Source organism: Centroberyx gerrardi, chromosome 8, assembly GCF_048128805.1.
Source record: "Centroberyx gerrardi isolate f3 chromosome 8, fCenGer3.hap1.cur.20231027, whole genome shotgun sequence".
Lineage (NCBI taxonomy): Eukaryota > Metazoa > Chordata > Actinopteri > Beryciformes > Berycidae > Centroberyx > Centroberyx gerrardi.
Genome location: NC_136004.1, coordinates 17653999 through 17672013, shown reverse-complemented (window position 1 = coordinate 17672013; position 18015 = coordinate 17653999). Strand labels below are relative to the sequence as shown.

General features: G+C 43.1%; 1 protein-coding gene across 1 annotated transcript in view; it reads left to right on the top strand.

The window, feature by feature from the left end:
• Window positions 1-18015, top strand: part of ank1a (ankyrin 1, erythrocytic a) — an 85860-nt gene that overhangs the window by 16319 nt on the left and 51526 nt on the right. The window contains exon 2 of the mRNA XM_071920867.2: window positions 16994-17086. Coding sequence (XP_071776968.1) covers window positions 16994-17086 — 93 coding nt within the window. The remainder of the gene's footprint in view (window positions 1-16993; window positions 17087-18015) is intronic.

Here is an 18015-nt window from a genome sequence, read left to right as displayed (position 1 = left end):
CTGTCAGAGTGAGGAAGAGATTTAGACATGTTTTATAGATTGATACTGTCATTGAGGGTAGCAGAGGATACAGGTGTATGGGGCAGGAGCAGGGAGTTACGAATAAATACTGACTGCCTGTGTATGTGATTGTATGTGCGTGCTTGAATGAGCATTCATAATTGCCAGCGTGTCTGCAGCGGTGCATGCTGGTGCAGGGCCCTAATAGTAACAGTCTGCAGCAGCGTGTGCTCGCTGTCCAAGTGGAGACACAGAGTGGCAGAGGCAGGTCTAGGACTGTGTGGTCCACGGCACTGCGGGGTCATGAATGATTTAATGGAGGGAGAGGTGAGCTCCCTCCTCCAGCTCACAAGATGCACACGCAGTCATTTATGACCCAAAGAAGTGATTCATTTTCATGACTGAACCAACTGTTGTATCGATGTTTTGATGAATAGATTGGATTTCTTTCAGTTGTATTTATGATTGTGTGTGTTTATACTCGGCACCGCAAATGGCACTGCTGCACTTTGCCGCAGTTTATCAGAGGAGGGAGAGTTCACTCCTACATTGTGTAGACTCCCATTGCTGTGTTTATACAAATGCCATCCTTGCGCATTTTCAGTGCAGCCTTATGTAAGAGTGAAAGACAGGATGGAGGAGGAATGGATGCCCACTCTCTTAGGTGGAACGTTATACAAATACTCCTTATATACTTTCTCGCTTTGTGTTCAAAGTACAAAACCACACAGGCGGCACTTGTCTAGCAGATATGTGAGAACAGTGTCGTGTTCCACTGAGCACATACGGCGTTACACTTCGTCATATATCATACTGCCCCAACATACCGCATGTCCGGGCTGCTGTTGGACTGCAGCCAGTGACCATGGTCGTTATACATTCATGAACATGGCTTTATTCATGTGAAAGGTCACGTGTCACATGTGAGGTCAGTTCTACCTCTCTCATTCCGCTCACCAAAAGATTATGGTAATGTTAATACCATTAGTCCTAGTACTGAAGACCCAGAGGTTAAAACACCCACTTCACCTCCTTTTTTTTTCTCTCCAATCTTCATTTTAACCATCCTATCCTTTTCATTCCTGGCATTTATCCTTTTCTCATCCCTCTAAAAGGTACAATTAGTCAGTGATATGGGTTTGAAAGGTCACAGCAACAGTTACTGTAACTGTGCTTCCAAATGCCTACTGTACACAGAGCATCAGCCTCCCACATCCTCATTAGCATGTTGGATTCTACTCAAACTGTGACATTAAATGCTGTAGATAAAATCTGAATTACCACACTTATCTGCTGGCAAGCCATTTATCTAGACGCCGTTCTGTATTTAGTTCATTTCATGTATATTTCATGTACTTTTCTGCTTTACGTCTCCACAAGATGAGAGCCAACAAATTCAATTTTTCATACTTTTGATCAGTTTCTCTTTGCAGGAAAACTGTTTAATTCAGTTTAGTGCATATCAATGGGATTTTCAATAACTGTTGAGTTGAGTTTATGTCATGTCTATATTGTTTTTTGATGTCATGTGTATTTTTGGATGGAGCTGTAGCTAACAGCGTGCAGAGCCTTTTTGTGTAGGTGCTGTCTGGTGCAGTACACACACAGCAGGGCCAATGAAACACGAAGGACAGTCATGTCAGTGCTGAAGAGTACACATGTGAGAACACATGTCCCGCATCACTGGGAGAAGGACGTGTGTACGGCAGAGATTAATGACAGTGAGCACAACAGAGTGGGCCTTTTAACACGGGAAAGAAAGAGAGAGAGAGTGTGTGTGTGTGTGTGTGTGTTGATAGCAGATTGAGGTGAGTATCTAGCATGGCACTTCCTTGACTATTCATCCCTCTTTCATGCTCCATTTATTCAAAATGGAAGCCAGTCTGCTGTCTAAGGGTGGGACTATTTTGAGGCATTGCTTCTGTTTATAGATTGTGTTTTTCCTTGCTGGTAAGGCCATTTTTTTGATTCAGCACTTTCCACACAGCGTGTGTCCCCATGTCCTTCCTGATGAGCAAAGCACAGCTTACACTTGGAGACAGTAGGGTGTCCTTTATCGTACTGTAGTGTTGCAAAACTGCACACTAAAACAGAGCTTCATATGGCAGGAAGAAGTGAATTTTGGTTCCAGAGACCAAACTATCTCACATCATTTTCAATGAGTTTTAACATGTACCACTGGTGGAGTCGTTTAACTATATTCTCATTCAGTTGCTTCACTGAATGGGACGCTCTTGCTGTGACTACATTGTAGTTTGTCTTTGTTTTCGTTTTTTTGGAGTGCGTTTTAGATATTTCTGAGAATATTTATTTATGCTGTGCTTCTCTCAGAGGATGTCGTGTCCTCTCTCGCTTCAAATTACTTAACAAATTGTTGATTTGGCAGTCCTCCTACCTTTGATCCAAAATATTTGTTCTCAGTACCCCACCTCTCATTGACTATAATCTATTCTCGCTCTTTGAAAGCCTTTTCCCACACACAGTGCCTCCTAGTACAAACATGTCCCTTCAGCAGGGTCAACAGTATATCACCCTTTTACTTTCCTCTTTTCCTCCCCCTCTTGACCCCTCTCATCATTCCCCGCTTCAAATACAATGCTCACTCTCATCACGTCCAAACCTTTCTTCTCTCTCCTCTCCTCTCCTTTCTCTTTCGTACTTCTTTTCTCTCTTCCCATCCAGCTCTCTATTTTCCAAGAAGCTTGCATGTTTTTTTTTTTACGCTCTTCTGCTTCTCTTTCTCTCCAGTCCTTGAACTGACCCCAGCCTCTCCATGTATGCTTCTTTATGCGTTCTCATCTTTATTTGACAACCCCCTTGAGCCACACTCACCCATCAAATCCCATCTCAAGTGCTCTCTTCCTGTTTCAGAGGGCTTTGCCGAGCGTTAGGAGCTACTTGGTGGCTGGTATGTGTCTCATTTGGAGGGGGAATGCATGCTGTGCGGGAAGAGAAGTGTGTTTTTCTCAGGCACAGGTGTGCAGCGGTTGGGAGTCGTTATTGTATGTGTCCCGTCAGCTCAATGAACACTAGAGGGAAGTGGCTTTAGTTTAGATGTTGAGTGACAATAGGGGTTGTGAGATTGTGAGTTTTTACCCCCGCCTCACAGTCTGTAATATACTGACTGCAAAGGGCTGACGCTGCATCAGTATTACAGATTTACTGTTTAAGCACAAAAAAATGGCCTCTATTTATCATTTATTTCAAAGTGCACCTGAACGTAGCTATCTCTCTCTCACCCTGCTCTCTCTCCCTCTGTGTTTTTGTGAATGTGCGTTTGCTTGCCTGGCCATGCTTTTCCTTAAAACTACCAAAACTTTGGATATGTTACTATACTTCAAAAAGAAAGGAACAGAGAAGAACGCGACAGAGACAAAAGAATCAAGGGGTCGTTTATTAACTGTGTGACACAAAGTTTGCCCAGACGCTCAGACCTTCCGCTGTTGCTGTGACAGTAGAAAATGGATCCTCGTCATTTTTGTGGAGCTAAACTTTTTCAAAAGAGTGCCGTCAGCCAATTAGTGTTTTGTCATATCATTTTTCAACGTTAAGTTTGTTAACCTACTTTCTAGCCCATTCACATCCAGCGGCAGCATTATGCATCATTTCTGAACATTGTAATATGATCAAAACTTTTTTTTACCACTTTGAAGCCCAGACTCCTCTGCAGGGGAAGAAAATTACCCGTCAATCCATCATCATGACATGGTGTAACTCATACAAAACATGCATACTACAAAAAATAGATCCTGTTATATAGATAGATCTTTGTTGTAAAAGTTTTGAGGAAAAACAAAGTGTCATAATGTAAAGTCATCCCAACCTCAGTCACATGGCTTAATAGTGGAGGACAATTTGTATGACCCCTAATGATCCTCCTGAGGTTTGCATAACACCTCCTTACATTCAGCATGGGCAGTGTGCTGCTTTGATGCTCGTGCTTTATTCCTATACTGTGGTTGTTGTTGTTAATATTGAGATGTACAGTATATCGGGGTAGAGAAGCAGGCATTCTCTCATTAAACAGCTTGGATAAAAAGACTTCTTTTGCCTTGGGGCCCCTTTTAAATTTTCCTTTTCAAAAGTTCAGGCTAGCCATGTTTGGGATCTATTGCAGGAGTTTTGACTGAAAAACATTAGAAGATGAACCTTGCATGGGGCAATTCTCCTGTGATCACATCTCTTTTCTCTCCTCTGTCCCACCTTTTTCTTTTTCTTGTTCTATTATCTCATCTCTCCTCCTATCTTTTTAATTTTCTCTTTTTTTTGCCTTGTTTGAGCTGCTCTTAGTCCTGGTTGATGCCATTACATCTTCTCTATCAATGGGTCGACTGAGATAAAAGACACTGAGATAAAAGTTCTCCTCTGGGATTGGCCTTCTTGTCCTCCTTCATGTCTCTCTCTCTCCTCTCGGGGATGGGTGTCATCCACCCGCACTCCCTACTAAGCTAGCATGTGGCCCATCTGAATAGAGAGAGATAGAGGGAAAGAGGAAGAGGAAGGGATGGAGGGAACTAGGGAAGAGAGAGATAGAGCGCAAGACGGAAACATAAGGGAGGGTGGAAGAGAGACAGAGAGGACGGGAGCAGAAGAGAGAGGATGAGGAGGGTATGGCGATGTCAGATGGAGTGTCGAGGGGGAGGAAGAGAAAGCTCCATGAAAGCGGCTTGACTGTCCACCAATTGAATGAGCCCCACACTGCTGATAAGGACAATGAAAGGAATAATGATGAACTGTGGGGGTGCCGATGGGTTGCTATTTTTAGATGCATTCGGCTATTCTCCTGTTTTGCAGTGTGTACGACTCTGTGAGTGTGTGCATCTGGGCCTGTTTGTGCACGTACAGGTCGTATGTGCTAGCATGTGCGAAGGTGTGTTCACGTGAGGGTATATGTAAAGGTATGTCCAAGGTTGTGTGTGTGTGTGTGTGTGTGTGTGTGTGTCTCAGCTCCTGTCCCAGTGTGCACATGGGTGTATAGGCCTCAGCCACGTGCCGTTAGTGCTGACTACAGAACCAGGGAAGAGCTGCAGCGAGGAACTCGTCGTGCCCTCTTCATGAACGCACAGAAACTGGCTTTTCAGCAGCTCCGCATGTGGGGTGTGTACGACTTGTGTGTATGTGAGTGTGTGTGTGTGTGTGTGTGTGTGTGTGTGTGTGTATCAGTGATTAAGTTGGTATAGGTGCTGTGAGTGTCAATACTGCGGATAGCTGGATCTATGTGAGTGTGCAGGACTGCAGGACTCTGTATGTGTGTGTGTGTGAGAGGGAGAGAGAGAGAGGTGAGAGAGCAATATATATTAAGAAAAGACAAATAATAGAAGAGAGCAAGGGTGTTCCCTACTCATATTACCAACAACCATTTTTCATGGTACATATTGATACACACATAGAGGGCCTATGTGGAAAATACCAGAAACTAGCAGCAGGACACTCTGATCATCCAAACCATATATTTTTTAGATTGAGGAACCAAATCTTTTGTAGACTGTAAAACATACTCATTAATTAACTCATTAAAATACTCACAGACATAAAGTGAGACTAGTAGAATTGCTAGTGAGTTAGTTGTATCCTAAAAATAACTTGATGTATTTGTTGTGTATTTATATTGCATCTTTCCATGTATCAGCTATTACCACTACCACATGATGCAATATTAAAGAGGCATCAAGTAATCTATGACTTTTATTGACCTCTATCAGCGACCAGTACAAACTGCAACAGCATCAATACTACACAACTCTCTTTCACAGCCACCGCCCCCCCACCCCCACCCCTCCCCCACCCCCACCCCCACCCCACCGCCCCTATCTCCTAGAATATGTCGGCCTGTAATTGACGCAAACAATAACGCCACATTTTTACAATAGAGATGAGTAAGCGAGTGAGTTAATTACAGCAGAGATCCAACAGAAACGTCTAGTGAAGAGGTGATATATCACGATGCAAAATACTGTAATAATACTGCTTTGTCCTTGGCTTTTTTGGCTTGAGAACGAGGCTTATTAGCCTTTGAAACTGAAATGTCACTCGCTTACAGCACCATCCTCCATCATTGAGCAGTGTGAGGTGGGTGGGGTTCAGAAATTCCAGTGGGTGGGGAGTATGGGTGAATAATCGTTGAGTCATTGGTATTAATTAATCAACAACCCTATCAAACCCCTGCAAATACATTTGGGGCAGTATAAATCTCACTTATTGCCCTTGCAAGGTTGCATGATTTAGCATCTAACTGGTATCTACCTATGAACTCAGTGTTTGACAGGCAGCATCTAGTGTCCGTCCACCATCATCAGCTTTAATCTCTATATGATGTGGCACAGTAGGACATGTGTTGGATAGAGGTGATGCAAGCCACAGACCGTAGTGACACCCTCCTCCTCTCTGTCTCCGGTATTCCAGCGCGGTAAAACATTTAAATGTTACTGTAAATTTTATCCAGCGATCCCACAATGTGAGCGCCTTCGAGATAAATCTGTGACAAAAAGAAACATTTGCATGTACATTCACACACACACACACACACACACACACACACCCTTACCGTCAGCAGCAGTGCACTGGCCTCACTGAAACCAAACCAGGGCTGGCCTCATGGAAGAGTCTCCCTGAGGGCTGAGTCAGCACCAACAGCTGAAGGAGAGAAAGAGAGAAAGAGAGGGGGATGAGAGAGGGAGAGGTGGATGATGCAGGAATATGATCTACAGCTCTTAACATCAACTAAATCAGGTTTGTCTCCCTTCCTGGGCTGCAAAATGGCACATACTTGTTTCTATGGAATCTCTATATCATTTTGCTTGTCCCAATCTGTATGTCTTAAGATCTCTTCATCTGTGGTGCAGGTCAGCTCCCTGTCACCTTATGTCTCTATCCTTATATATTCACTCCTTATATCTTACATGCAGCTAACATGAATATTACATAGATTATGCTGTTCTCTCTGAATCAGCTCTGCAGCTTACTGTAAGTCTAGTGTGGCTTACGTGAACTCCATATAAAAGTACCACACTGTTGATGAACTAATGCAGCCTGAAGGATGCCAAGATCAGTATTTGTAAAAGTTCAGTATCAGCAAACAAAGATATTTTATCTTGTGAATGAATCAAACAGCAGAAAGTAATGATTGTTAATGGTACGACTCTTCGCGGCAAGCTTGTAGATGGTTAAGGTTACATTAATGTTACTCTCCAAATTTAATTTCCTCTCCTCATCACTGTCTCCTAATGTGATAGCCCACTCTGCAGGCTTTTGGGCCTTTTGTCTTTTAAAGGTTAGAAAGACAAATCCATTTTCTGTGGGATTTGTCTGGCTTAATGTGTTGTCTCTCACCCTCGCAGCTCACTGGCTGCTGTTTTTGTCCCTTCCCCTCCTGAGAATATTGCCCTTCAGATTCAATTTCCCCACTGTGAATCTAATCAAGGTTGCTTGCAATAAAGTTTTGTCTTGAGAGCTATGCAGCAGCCATCTATGGGATTTTATTGCTTATCCACGTTATGGCACTGCAGTGTGCACAGTCTCAGAAACAATGGGTGCTTCATGGTCCTGTGGGTGAGGGTTCACACCTTGTGCTTGGAGAGTTGTGAGTTTGAATATCGCCCTCAAGAATGAAATGTTTGAAACACTGAAAGAGAAAGAAATCCCTGACCAAAGCTTATTTCAAAATATGAAAAGGCGCATGCATACTGTATACTGTACATGCATCTATATAAGTGTACTGTACTGAATGTACAAAACATTAGGGATCAGCTTCCTGAGATTGAGTTGCAGCCACTTTTGCACAATCCACATCTCAATTGTCTCAAAGCTTAAAAATCCTGCTCTAACTCGTCTGAGATAATGGCTTTTACCTGGATTCACCTCATCTGTGTATTTCATGAAAAGTAAGTGTAAGAGTAAGTGTCTCTAATATTTTGTACATTCAGTGTATGTGTGTGAGTGCAAGTATGTGTGTCTGTGTTTATGTATGCCTGTGTGTGCGTCTGTACAGTATGTGTGTCTGTGTGTAAACTATTGCGTACAAGTGGGAGTGGGAGAAATAGTGACTTACCCACAGCTAAGGGGCTTAATGAGCATCACATGTAGCGGTGATAGAGGGGACATTCGTCTTCCTCTCCCAGGAGGCAGCAGGAAGGTTAGAGCGGCTCTGATAGATGACCACCAGCCCTCCAGGGCTATTCTGCCAACTGCAGCACTCATCCTGGGAGCAACAGTGCTCTCATATACATATATACTCAGTCAGCAAGCTGAGCACACGCACAGAGACGCACACACACTCATGTACACCTACACACACACACGCATATATACACACTCATGCACCAGCACATACGTACACATGCATACGCATACTCAATGTAAACACAACCTTCTGAAGGACATCCTTATTGTTCTTGCATGTGGTATGTGTGTGTGTGTGTATGTATGTGTGTGTGTGTGTGTGCGAATGACCCAAATTTGAGTGTGATTGTGCATATTAATGAATGTAAGGATGCTTTTGTGTGCTTGAGTCTTTGCCTCAAACAGTGCTATAGGGTGTAAAGATAGCTTACAATATAATTTTGTACACAATACACAGTTCCCAATGCAATATTGTCACAATATCAGTAATCATATTTAAATGATCTATTTAAGTGATGGAATAAACAGCAGGACTACTTGCTCCTTCCTTCATATGAGTGATTTTATAGTTAAGGAGGAGTGTTTTTACTTTGGTGTGGTATAGCAATATTGATTTGTGAACCTCTTAACCAGTTGTAATTAGTTATATCGAATTACAGTATTTACAGATGTGAGGATAGTTTTTTCTTTTTCATGATGCATATACTGATGTTTTTGTATCAACATGTATTGTATGATTGTTTTTTTTGTTTGTTGTATATATATTATCACATGTTCAGCAATAAGAGGGTGCCTGTTTTTTCTCTTTCAAATGCAGGCAATGACCTCCGGCTTTTCAGTGCCAAAAAAATTACCTCTATCACTTGTGAATGTCTAATCTTATTGGCATTCTCTTTGAGACGTGATGCTCTGTGTGGCTAGACTATACACTGCATGCTGATTATCAGTGGACAGTAATACATTCTGTCCATTACTATGATAGCCCTGTCCTGGTTTAAAGACCTCGATGCTTTGTCCACACTGATGTCTGCGGTGCCGCAGCTGTTCGTGTTGGTTTAGTTTTGGCATGGTTCTTTAGCTACACTTATTAAAGCATGTAACATTCATGCTACACTTGGCAGGGGTGTTTGCTGGAGTGGTTGGTGGTACTGTCGAAGTGTTGACGTGAGTCTGGGTAATCCAACGGCTGCTCCGCTCTGCCTGTGCGAGGCTCTGGGCTGGCCCCATACAAAAGAGCAGACCTGAAAAGCACCATAATGAGGCACAGACTGAAAGAAAAGGCATGTCTCTTTCCATTTCTCTGCGCGAAAAGAAAAGAGCAACATAAAAGAATAGAAGACAAGAAAGAAAGATGAAAATAAGCCTCTCAAATCCAGGTTTTTGGCTGCGCTGTCTCTTTGAGTTTATCTTTTTTTTCATGCCTGTGTTTTATTATGGTAATGAAATGGTGGATAAAAATAGTCTGGGATGGAAGAGCAGCCTTTTTCAATGGAAAGAGGGAAAAATAGGAGGGAGGGTCAGGGGGTGCAGCTAAATGTCATTGATAAAACACATAAAGAGATTAAAGCTGGCTTCCCTCTCCCCTATACCCTCCGTTTCTCTGTTGTCTTCTCCTTCTTTCCATCTCTTCTTTTCTTCACAAAGCCTCAGTCAGAACCTCACAAGACCCATGGGATCACACTGGAGAACATGTAAACATTACCCACTCCGTGTCGTGTTACAGTTCAACTTCAAGATGCATCCAACTGCAGTAAACCATCTGTTTTCTCACACACACACAGCACATCACTGATATTTCACTGTAGCTGACTGGAACCAAAAGCATCCTTCTTCTTAGTTTTATCTCAGGTTGTTCTCTTTTTTCTTTCTGATTGTCTCCCTAAGTAGAACTTTAGTAGAACTACTAAAGATCAACAGGAGATGACCCCAAATTGCCCTCTCACATGCAGAGCGGCGAAGGACCGGCAGGAGAACAGGATTTGCTGTAGCAATATGAGTGTTTGCATAAAGTACAGTGGTGTCATACACCCCAAGGTGTATCTACACCCAGGCTCTGAAAAGCTCCTTTGATAAAGCAGACTCTTCCATCTCTCCGCTTGCCGCCCCGCCAATCCCCCGAGCGATATTCCCTGAGAGAGAGAGAGACAAAAACAGAGAGATAGAAACAGTCGGAGTTCAGAAGAGGCCGCGCTCCCTCTCCACTGCAGAGAACATCAAAGCGGCCCGTCTTCTGTGCGCTGTGATGTTACTCACCCTGCTTTAAAGACCTCTGACCTCCACAGGCTCAGAGCGGCGGGGGGCAGGGGGGACCTACGTGCCTCCTGGGCATCCGTACTAGATACTGGATTGAGCTCCCACTGATAGAGCGAGTAAAGACATAGATAAAGGGAGAGAGGACAGTAAAGTGAGGATGAAAAAAGGGGTGCAGGTGACTCTGCACATGTTCATGCGCAAGTGCGTGCCAGAGAGAGGCAGGGTGAGAGTGAGTAGGAGCCCAGGTAGAGAATTGGAGAGAGAGAGAGAGTAAGAGAAAACTAGAGGGGGAGAGGGTATAGGTGGAGGTGACTGCAGCAGCTCTGCCTCTCATCCCACCTGGCTGATCCACCTGTGCCTCTCCAGAAACCACCTCTCCTCTGCTGATGGAGCTTAGGCTGGGCAAGGAGCTGGCAGCTCCCTGCCATGCATTATTTATCAGGCCGGGATCTGCAGAGCACTCATTCTCACCCTGCCTTCCCTTAACACTCTCTCTCTCTCTCTCTCTCTCTCTCTCCCTCTCCCTCTCCCTCTCTCTCTCTCTCTCTCTCTCTCTCTCTCTCTCTCTCTCTCTCTTTCTCTCTCTCTCTCTCTCTCACTTTAGTAGCCTCCCTTTCTGTATCATTTACCCCTCCTTACATCTAAAACCTCTCACCCTATTCAAATGTTTCAAGCAGTAATCTTTTATTAATTTGGGGCTTTTGGGGGGTTTACAGAATGTTTTATGTTTTATAATGCTTCATAGTGTTTCTTATTTATTTAGTTAAATATCTGTTGAGTCTTCAGTCCTTCCATGTGAGGGAATTATGGAACTTGAATCCATATGTAGATATTAATTTTCTCTCAAGCATAAAAAGCATCAGGGCGTTACTGTTGCTGTTATTCCATTTGACATAATATCAGTCATGTGCTTTCCTTTCCTGGTAAGAATGTAGGGAGGTGCAGCTAATCCTGATATAACACCAGAACAGTGCTGAGGATAGTCAAATCATAGGTGAGCTACATTATGCACTCAGAGCCCCACCGAGTTGGAAATCGATATCTTGTCTGGATTTAATGCACCCATTCAGTGGGACTGACTACCATTGTTTTTTCATTCCATATGGAGCAGCCCTACCGGACATTTGATTGTTTTATCACCTCTGATTGTGTTATTCCTCTCATCAGGAGTCTGGAGGATTGTTATTTTGATATTTTATGAAAGGCAAAGACATTTTGTATACCTTCTACCATTTTCAGTATTATGAGTTATTTTTTAATAAGGTTCTGCACCTGTTTGAACCCCCTTCATTTGTCTTTTAGTGCATTTTTCTTATCTCCTGTTTAGCGAATAGATGTCAAAAATCATTAAACAAAATCTTCAGAATAATTCAAATGTCTGCATCATAGTTATTTAGCCCAGTTGTATTGTCCTCTGCTGTCTACACATCAGTTTCTATTATCACCCTAGTAATTTAGTGCAGCACCTGCGCATGCAACGCTGTCAGATGTTTAAAATATTTAACCAGTTAAGTCCTGTTGATATAAAAACTGGTAGGTGCCTTATGGGATTCTGAGAAGAGCTCTTTACTGTCCAATATCTCGGTGATGATGTTGTTTTGTTATAACCCCACTTATGTCCTGTGCTGTGACCGGAGGCCCAGATTTTTTTTCAAGAGTTGAATTATTTAGTAGGGGTCCATTTAGTTTAGATACTGTGTCAGCCTTTCACAAAGGGCTAGCCAGGGTTTGGCCTAGTTTGAGTCATGGCATTAGCCCTTGATTACTTGATGTTTTTCCTGCACTTGAGGATAATGGAAGGGAAGGTGGATGAAAAAGAAGAGAGAAGCTGACGCACTGCCGGACTAAAACAAACTGTGGGCTGATGAATGGATGACAACAGAAGCCTGTTTTGAGAAAGGTGCCTGGTTCTTAATGCTACAGTCATTTGTATATCAGCGCTCCTCAGTACCTTATTGTTCTCAGTGTTCTCACAGAGGGAGTGTGAGTTATTGAGGCGGTGCAGGTCCATTGAGCAGCAGAGTGGTGCTCTCTCCCCATGGAGTGCTTATTCTAATGAAAGCTTCATGCACACTGCCTCTCAGTCTAGTGAAACCTGCAGCTCAACCAGCTATATTCAGCATATTCTAATAATCAACCCTGCCACCATTTTTAAAATATCTTTTTACTGGCATTGGCACTGTAGTTTTCTACAATATTGGGACGTTGTTTAACAGCACAAGATAAAAAAAAAGATAAGAATTGGGGGTAAAAGAGTAGTAACAGTGAAAATAATTGCATACAAGAGATCACATAAAGGCCAGTCTAAAAAAACATGAGATTTAAGAAATGATTTAAAAGATGATACTGATTCTGCTAGCCTAATCTCCTCAAACAGGTCGTTTCAGAGCTTAGGGGCCCTGGTGGCAAAAGCCCGGTCACCAGTCTTAAGCCCAGACATTAGAGGGCTCTGCCTGAGGATCTGAGGATGTGCACGGGCTCAGAGGGAGTTAAAAGATCTGTTAGCTTGGGGCCCAACCAACTGCGGTTTAGAAATGATAAGTAAAGTCTTAAAGGAATACATCAAGTTTTTGGGAGATTGGCCTGTTGGTCAACTTACCCGTTAAGTGATGAGAGCAGAGATCAAAATCAGCCTTGAGTCCCTGGCAGATTGTTTGCTCCAGCGCTCCATGCCAACTAGCATACACTATATTGAGTGATATGGAGCCTAAAATTTAACCTTGCGAAACCCGTGTTGTGTGTTTAAGAAGAAGAGGAGATTCCTATTGTGACAGAAAAATTTCTATTTGAGGGGTATGAGCTGAACCAATTAAATGTTATGTCCTTGATGCCAACCCAGAATTTGAGACAGTCAGATAAAATCATATGGTACAGTGTCAAAAACTGGACTAAGATCTAAAAGGATTAAAATCAAACTTTCACCCAAATTTGCAGCTAAAAGCAGGTCTTTGGTTACTTTAATGCAATTGCTCAAAAATGTTTTCAATCAAAAAAGCTATTAGCTGGCTTGAAACAACTTTCTCCAAAAACTTAGTTGCTGGGATTTAAGGGATGTAGGCCTGTGTTTTTTTAAGGAGGGATTGAACTACTGTACTGCATGTTTCCATAACAGGAGGGGAAAGTGGGAGGGGAAAGTGCCAGTTGCCAGAAAGCTATTGATTATTGATAAAATACCAGAATAAACTCTTCAGGAATTTTGTATTGCCACATTCTGTAGCTGAAGTCTCATTTAGTCTCAAAATCACCATAAATAACAAATTTACTTTGTTTATCCCAATACCGATGCTGATTTGATATTGGAACAATAGACAGACTGATATCTGACATGTTTTAACATAGTTGGCAAATAAATGGTGAGAATCAGTAGCAGACAGTTTTTCCATTTTCCATTTTTTCATCTTTAGATCAGAAACCTCCTGTGGTTATGTCCAATAGAAGCACATTTCACTTCACTTCATCTCCACTGTCCCAATAACTGCGCCAGTGACTCTCGTGTTTTCTCAGACACAAGTCAATCAGTCATTTCTTTGCTCTGAGGTCATCTGTGTTAACGCAGTTACAAGGTTATGTCTGAAACAGAAACCAAAGAAGCCTCATTATCTATTTTCTCATTCTTTTTGTTGGTTTATCCTCCTATCATTCGTCAACCTCTCTCACACTCTTGTGTCATTAATATGAGGGTTGACTTGCAGTCCTCTTTCTCTAGACTGCTGCCCTGAGTTTTATGCCCAGTGCTGCCTCTATAACTGACAGTGTGAAGGCTAAGCTGCAAATGTGGAGAGGTAACAGCCTCCGGTGTGGCCCTGCTCCAAAGGCCATCAAGGTGGCTGAGTATTTAAAAGCCCATTAAATCCAAGGTTTAGAAAGTGATGGCAAGAGGGCAGAGACAGAATGATGTGTAAAGCCCAAGTCCTCTCCGGTTTGTGCTGTAGATGACTCATCTTGCTTGTCTTATGCTTGTCTTGGAGTTGGATGTAAAATATGCCCAAATGCCAAGGGGCTGCTAGTTAGTTGTTCAGGGACTATGAGTGTTATCCCTTTATCCCTCTAATCTACTGCGTAACGGTTGGAGAGTTGAGAGTTCCCTCAGTGGGCTCTGCATCTCTGTTCACTGCCCTGAGGTTCCCAGAGGCTCCGGAGTAAATGGCCTCTTACTCTTATCAGCACCTCTCCCCCCTCTGCTTCACCCCCCACCCCCCACCCCCTCTCCCTCTTCCACCCCTTCACCCTTCTCTCCCTGTCATCACTAGCCGTCTGCTACATAATCCAATTATTCTTTTAAGCTGACACGCTCTGTAACTCACCGAAAACCCTACGGACGACGCCCCTGTGCATCACATACACACATGCACGCATATACACACACACGTAGGCATGCAAACACACACAGAAGCATATAAACACATGTACACACACAATCACACACACACACAGCTACACACACACAGACGATATTACTGAGCAATGTTACTGCACCGAATCCTCACAGATAAAGGTCATGCAAAGTACAAATTCATTGATGCTCATTCAGATAGAAAAAAACATAACAAGTGCAGTACATGCACACCTGTGCTTTCTGGCTCTACGTTGTACACTTCTTCTTGTTTTGTCTATTTTAGGGTGTCCTAACAGAGGCTTTGGCCTCTGCTGTCACCCTCTGATTCACTGTACCCTTGAGGTGACTCCGTCTGTTTCTGCTTGTTGTCCTCCACTTCCCTGCTATGTGCTTACCAGCTAATGCATCTGTCTTCTCAGACAGCACCATCTGACACAGAAGGTCCTGCTCCTTCTTTTTGTATATGTGTGTGTTTGTCTGCGTTTCTATACCAAATGCCCTCACAAGGATAGAAAGATGAGGAAAATCATCCAAAGTGAGGACATTTTGGCTGTTCCTCGCTTCTTTTGTTCTGTTTTAGGGTTAGGACTTGGGTTTAGGGTTAAAATTAGGGCTAGGTTTAGGTTAGCGTTGAAGTTAAGGTTAGGTATGTAGTGGATCAGGGTTAAGGTTAGGGGTTATGGAATGGATGTAATCAGTGGAAGCTCCTCACAAGTCTAGTAATTCAAAAGCCTGTCTATAGTTTTCTTATTGAATCAACAGATCATGTGCTAATTGCTCTTTCAGTAAAAATCGTTATTTTCCAATGTCAAGGTATGACAGCCTGCACCATTGAATCTTAAACACACATAAGTGCAGTAAGATTGCTGCAGTAGAGTAAATGGTAAATGTGCGTAGTAGACATGACAAGCTAATTAATTCCTGGATTCTGTGATTTTACCCCAGTGCAAGACTTGACAGGTATTTCTGCAGCGAAGGGGCACACAGCATCACAAAGAAGCTGTGTTCGGTTATTTTTGGTGCTGACACGACAAGAGTCAAGAGTAACAGATGGGGTTTGTTGTGTGTGTGTGCGTGTGTGTGTTTCAGGGTGACCAGGACTAGAGCTTGCTATGTGTCTGATCTGAATGTGAACAGAGGGAGTTTGAGCAGACCTGGTCTGTAACCGTTCCTCTGTCTGTCTGGAAGATGAGAGGGTTAGGGAGCGTCTGTGTCTGTCTGACTGAGAGGAGCAGACAGACTTGGTGTCTCTCCAGGCCAAAGTGTTATCTGCATCCTGTCTGAAGTTGCCAGACGTGTGTTGCCTAATTTGTGATCAATCAGTGTTGGTTTTACCCTGCCTGCTCTATTTCACACCTTTGTTGTCACATTTAACAGTGTATCTATTCGCGACTATTTGCATATTATGAAAGAAGTTAGTGTGTTTCTTTGCTGTAATGCAGTCATATTAACATTGCTGAAGTTGGTACATTATTTCTCTGTGTCTGTCACTCAAAGGCCGGATTTGGCCTCGCTACATGGTTTTGTCTGTGTTATAACTGTGCAGAGTACTTCAAAGGACATTTTTCCGAAGTGTATTTCACATGTATTCACCCTGACTCCTGTACATATTTGGCTGTACATTTATATATGTGAACTCGGGGTAAGTACGCTACATTTTGTGTGTAACACACTCGATATCACGTACACGAGCGAGATATGTAGGAATCCCCGATCACTGGAATACAGGCTGCAACTGTGCACTGTCACCCAGCTGACCCATCTGTGACCCATCCCATGAACACCAGAGCCTCCCCCATCCCCATCAGTGTCCCTCTGCCCCGCGCTGGCCACTGTATGTGTGATGTCCTCGTGCCCCATAGTGCTTCCACCCTCATACCACTCATCCTAACCTGACCTGTTTCCCACAGCCCAGTGTATGTGAGAGCTGGGGGGGGAGGGAGAGAGGGCTGGGGGAGGGGGGTTTGCAGCAATTGGACCATTAGGGCGGGGTGGGCCGGTTCCGCTTCCTGCCTCTCTCTCTCCCTCCTCTCCCTCCCTCCTCCACCTTGTTTTCTACCTGTGTCTCAATATAATGTTCACCTGTTCCTCTTTGAAGCTTTCTCATTTCCTTGCCATTGTTTCTGTCCGCTCTGCTGCTCTCCTCTGACCCTTCTCTTCTTCTCCCCCGTCCCTCCTCCCCTTTACCCCCCTCCTTCCCCCTCTCTCCTATCTATCTACTCCGTCTCTCTGCCTCTCACTGTTGCGATTAACTGGGCTCTGTCTTTATGTCGTATGTCCTTTTAGGCCCACGCGGTGCATCGCTGGCTAATCGATCAGGACAGTAGTGTGAGCTCTGAGATGCCGGATGGCCAAGGAGTATGGCACTTTGATGATGAAGTAAATATCCGCAACACGTATATCTGGCTTTTCATATTTCTATATATCTTTACATATATGTATATATATATATATATTATATATTTATGACCATCTTGTATCTGTCACTTAAAGTGTGTGTCACTGTTGTTGCTCTGCTGTTGTTGTTGTTTTATCTATCTTCTCTTGTTTTTGTTGTGTGTTGCTTATGGTATTGTAGCTCTGGTTCCTTTGACAGTCTAGTGTTGCTGTTGTGCTGTGAGCTGATTCAGTCAGGTGTCGTGGGATCAGGCTGGAGCTTTTCCTTTGTTCCTGTCCTTGCTTGACGTATTGTACTAACTTGCTTTTATTTTAGTTCGTTTTGTTTCGTTTTGCGTTCCTTCTTTTGGTTTTCACATATTTATATAACATGAGTGTGTATCTGTATCTATATTGATATTTATATCGGTGTCTGTGATATCTCTGAAATTAATGTTCTCAAGCAGCATATTACATGCCAAGAGTCCACGGGCAAAATATAGCTTTAATATTTCTCCATAGACTCAATACAAGTTACAGTGCGTCTGTGCATACTAGTATAGAAAGTACTTCACACAACGCAGATTCACAGTAGTGATACTGCATAGTCAACAGTCCCAAGTATTTTTCCTGTGGGTTCTTCTGATTTATAAAATATGCTTGTGTATCCATTTGTACCACTGTATTTGTGTTTAGGATTAAATCAAGGTGTGTGTGTTTGTGTGTGTGTATGATGCTTGTGTGTATGTGTGCTTGTGTGAGAGAGAGAAAGAGAGAAAGTGTGTGTGTGTGAGAGAGATATGTTTGTGTGTGTGTGTGTGTGTGTGTGTGTGGGTGGGGGGATCAACCTCTTTATTCTTATGTGTGTGTCTGGTGAAGTACTGTGTGCATGCTTTTGTCTCTGTCCTTGCACGACTTCAAGCTGTGTATTA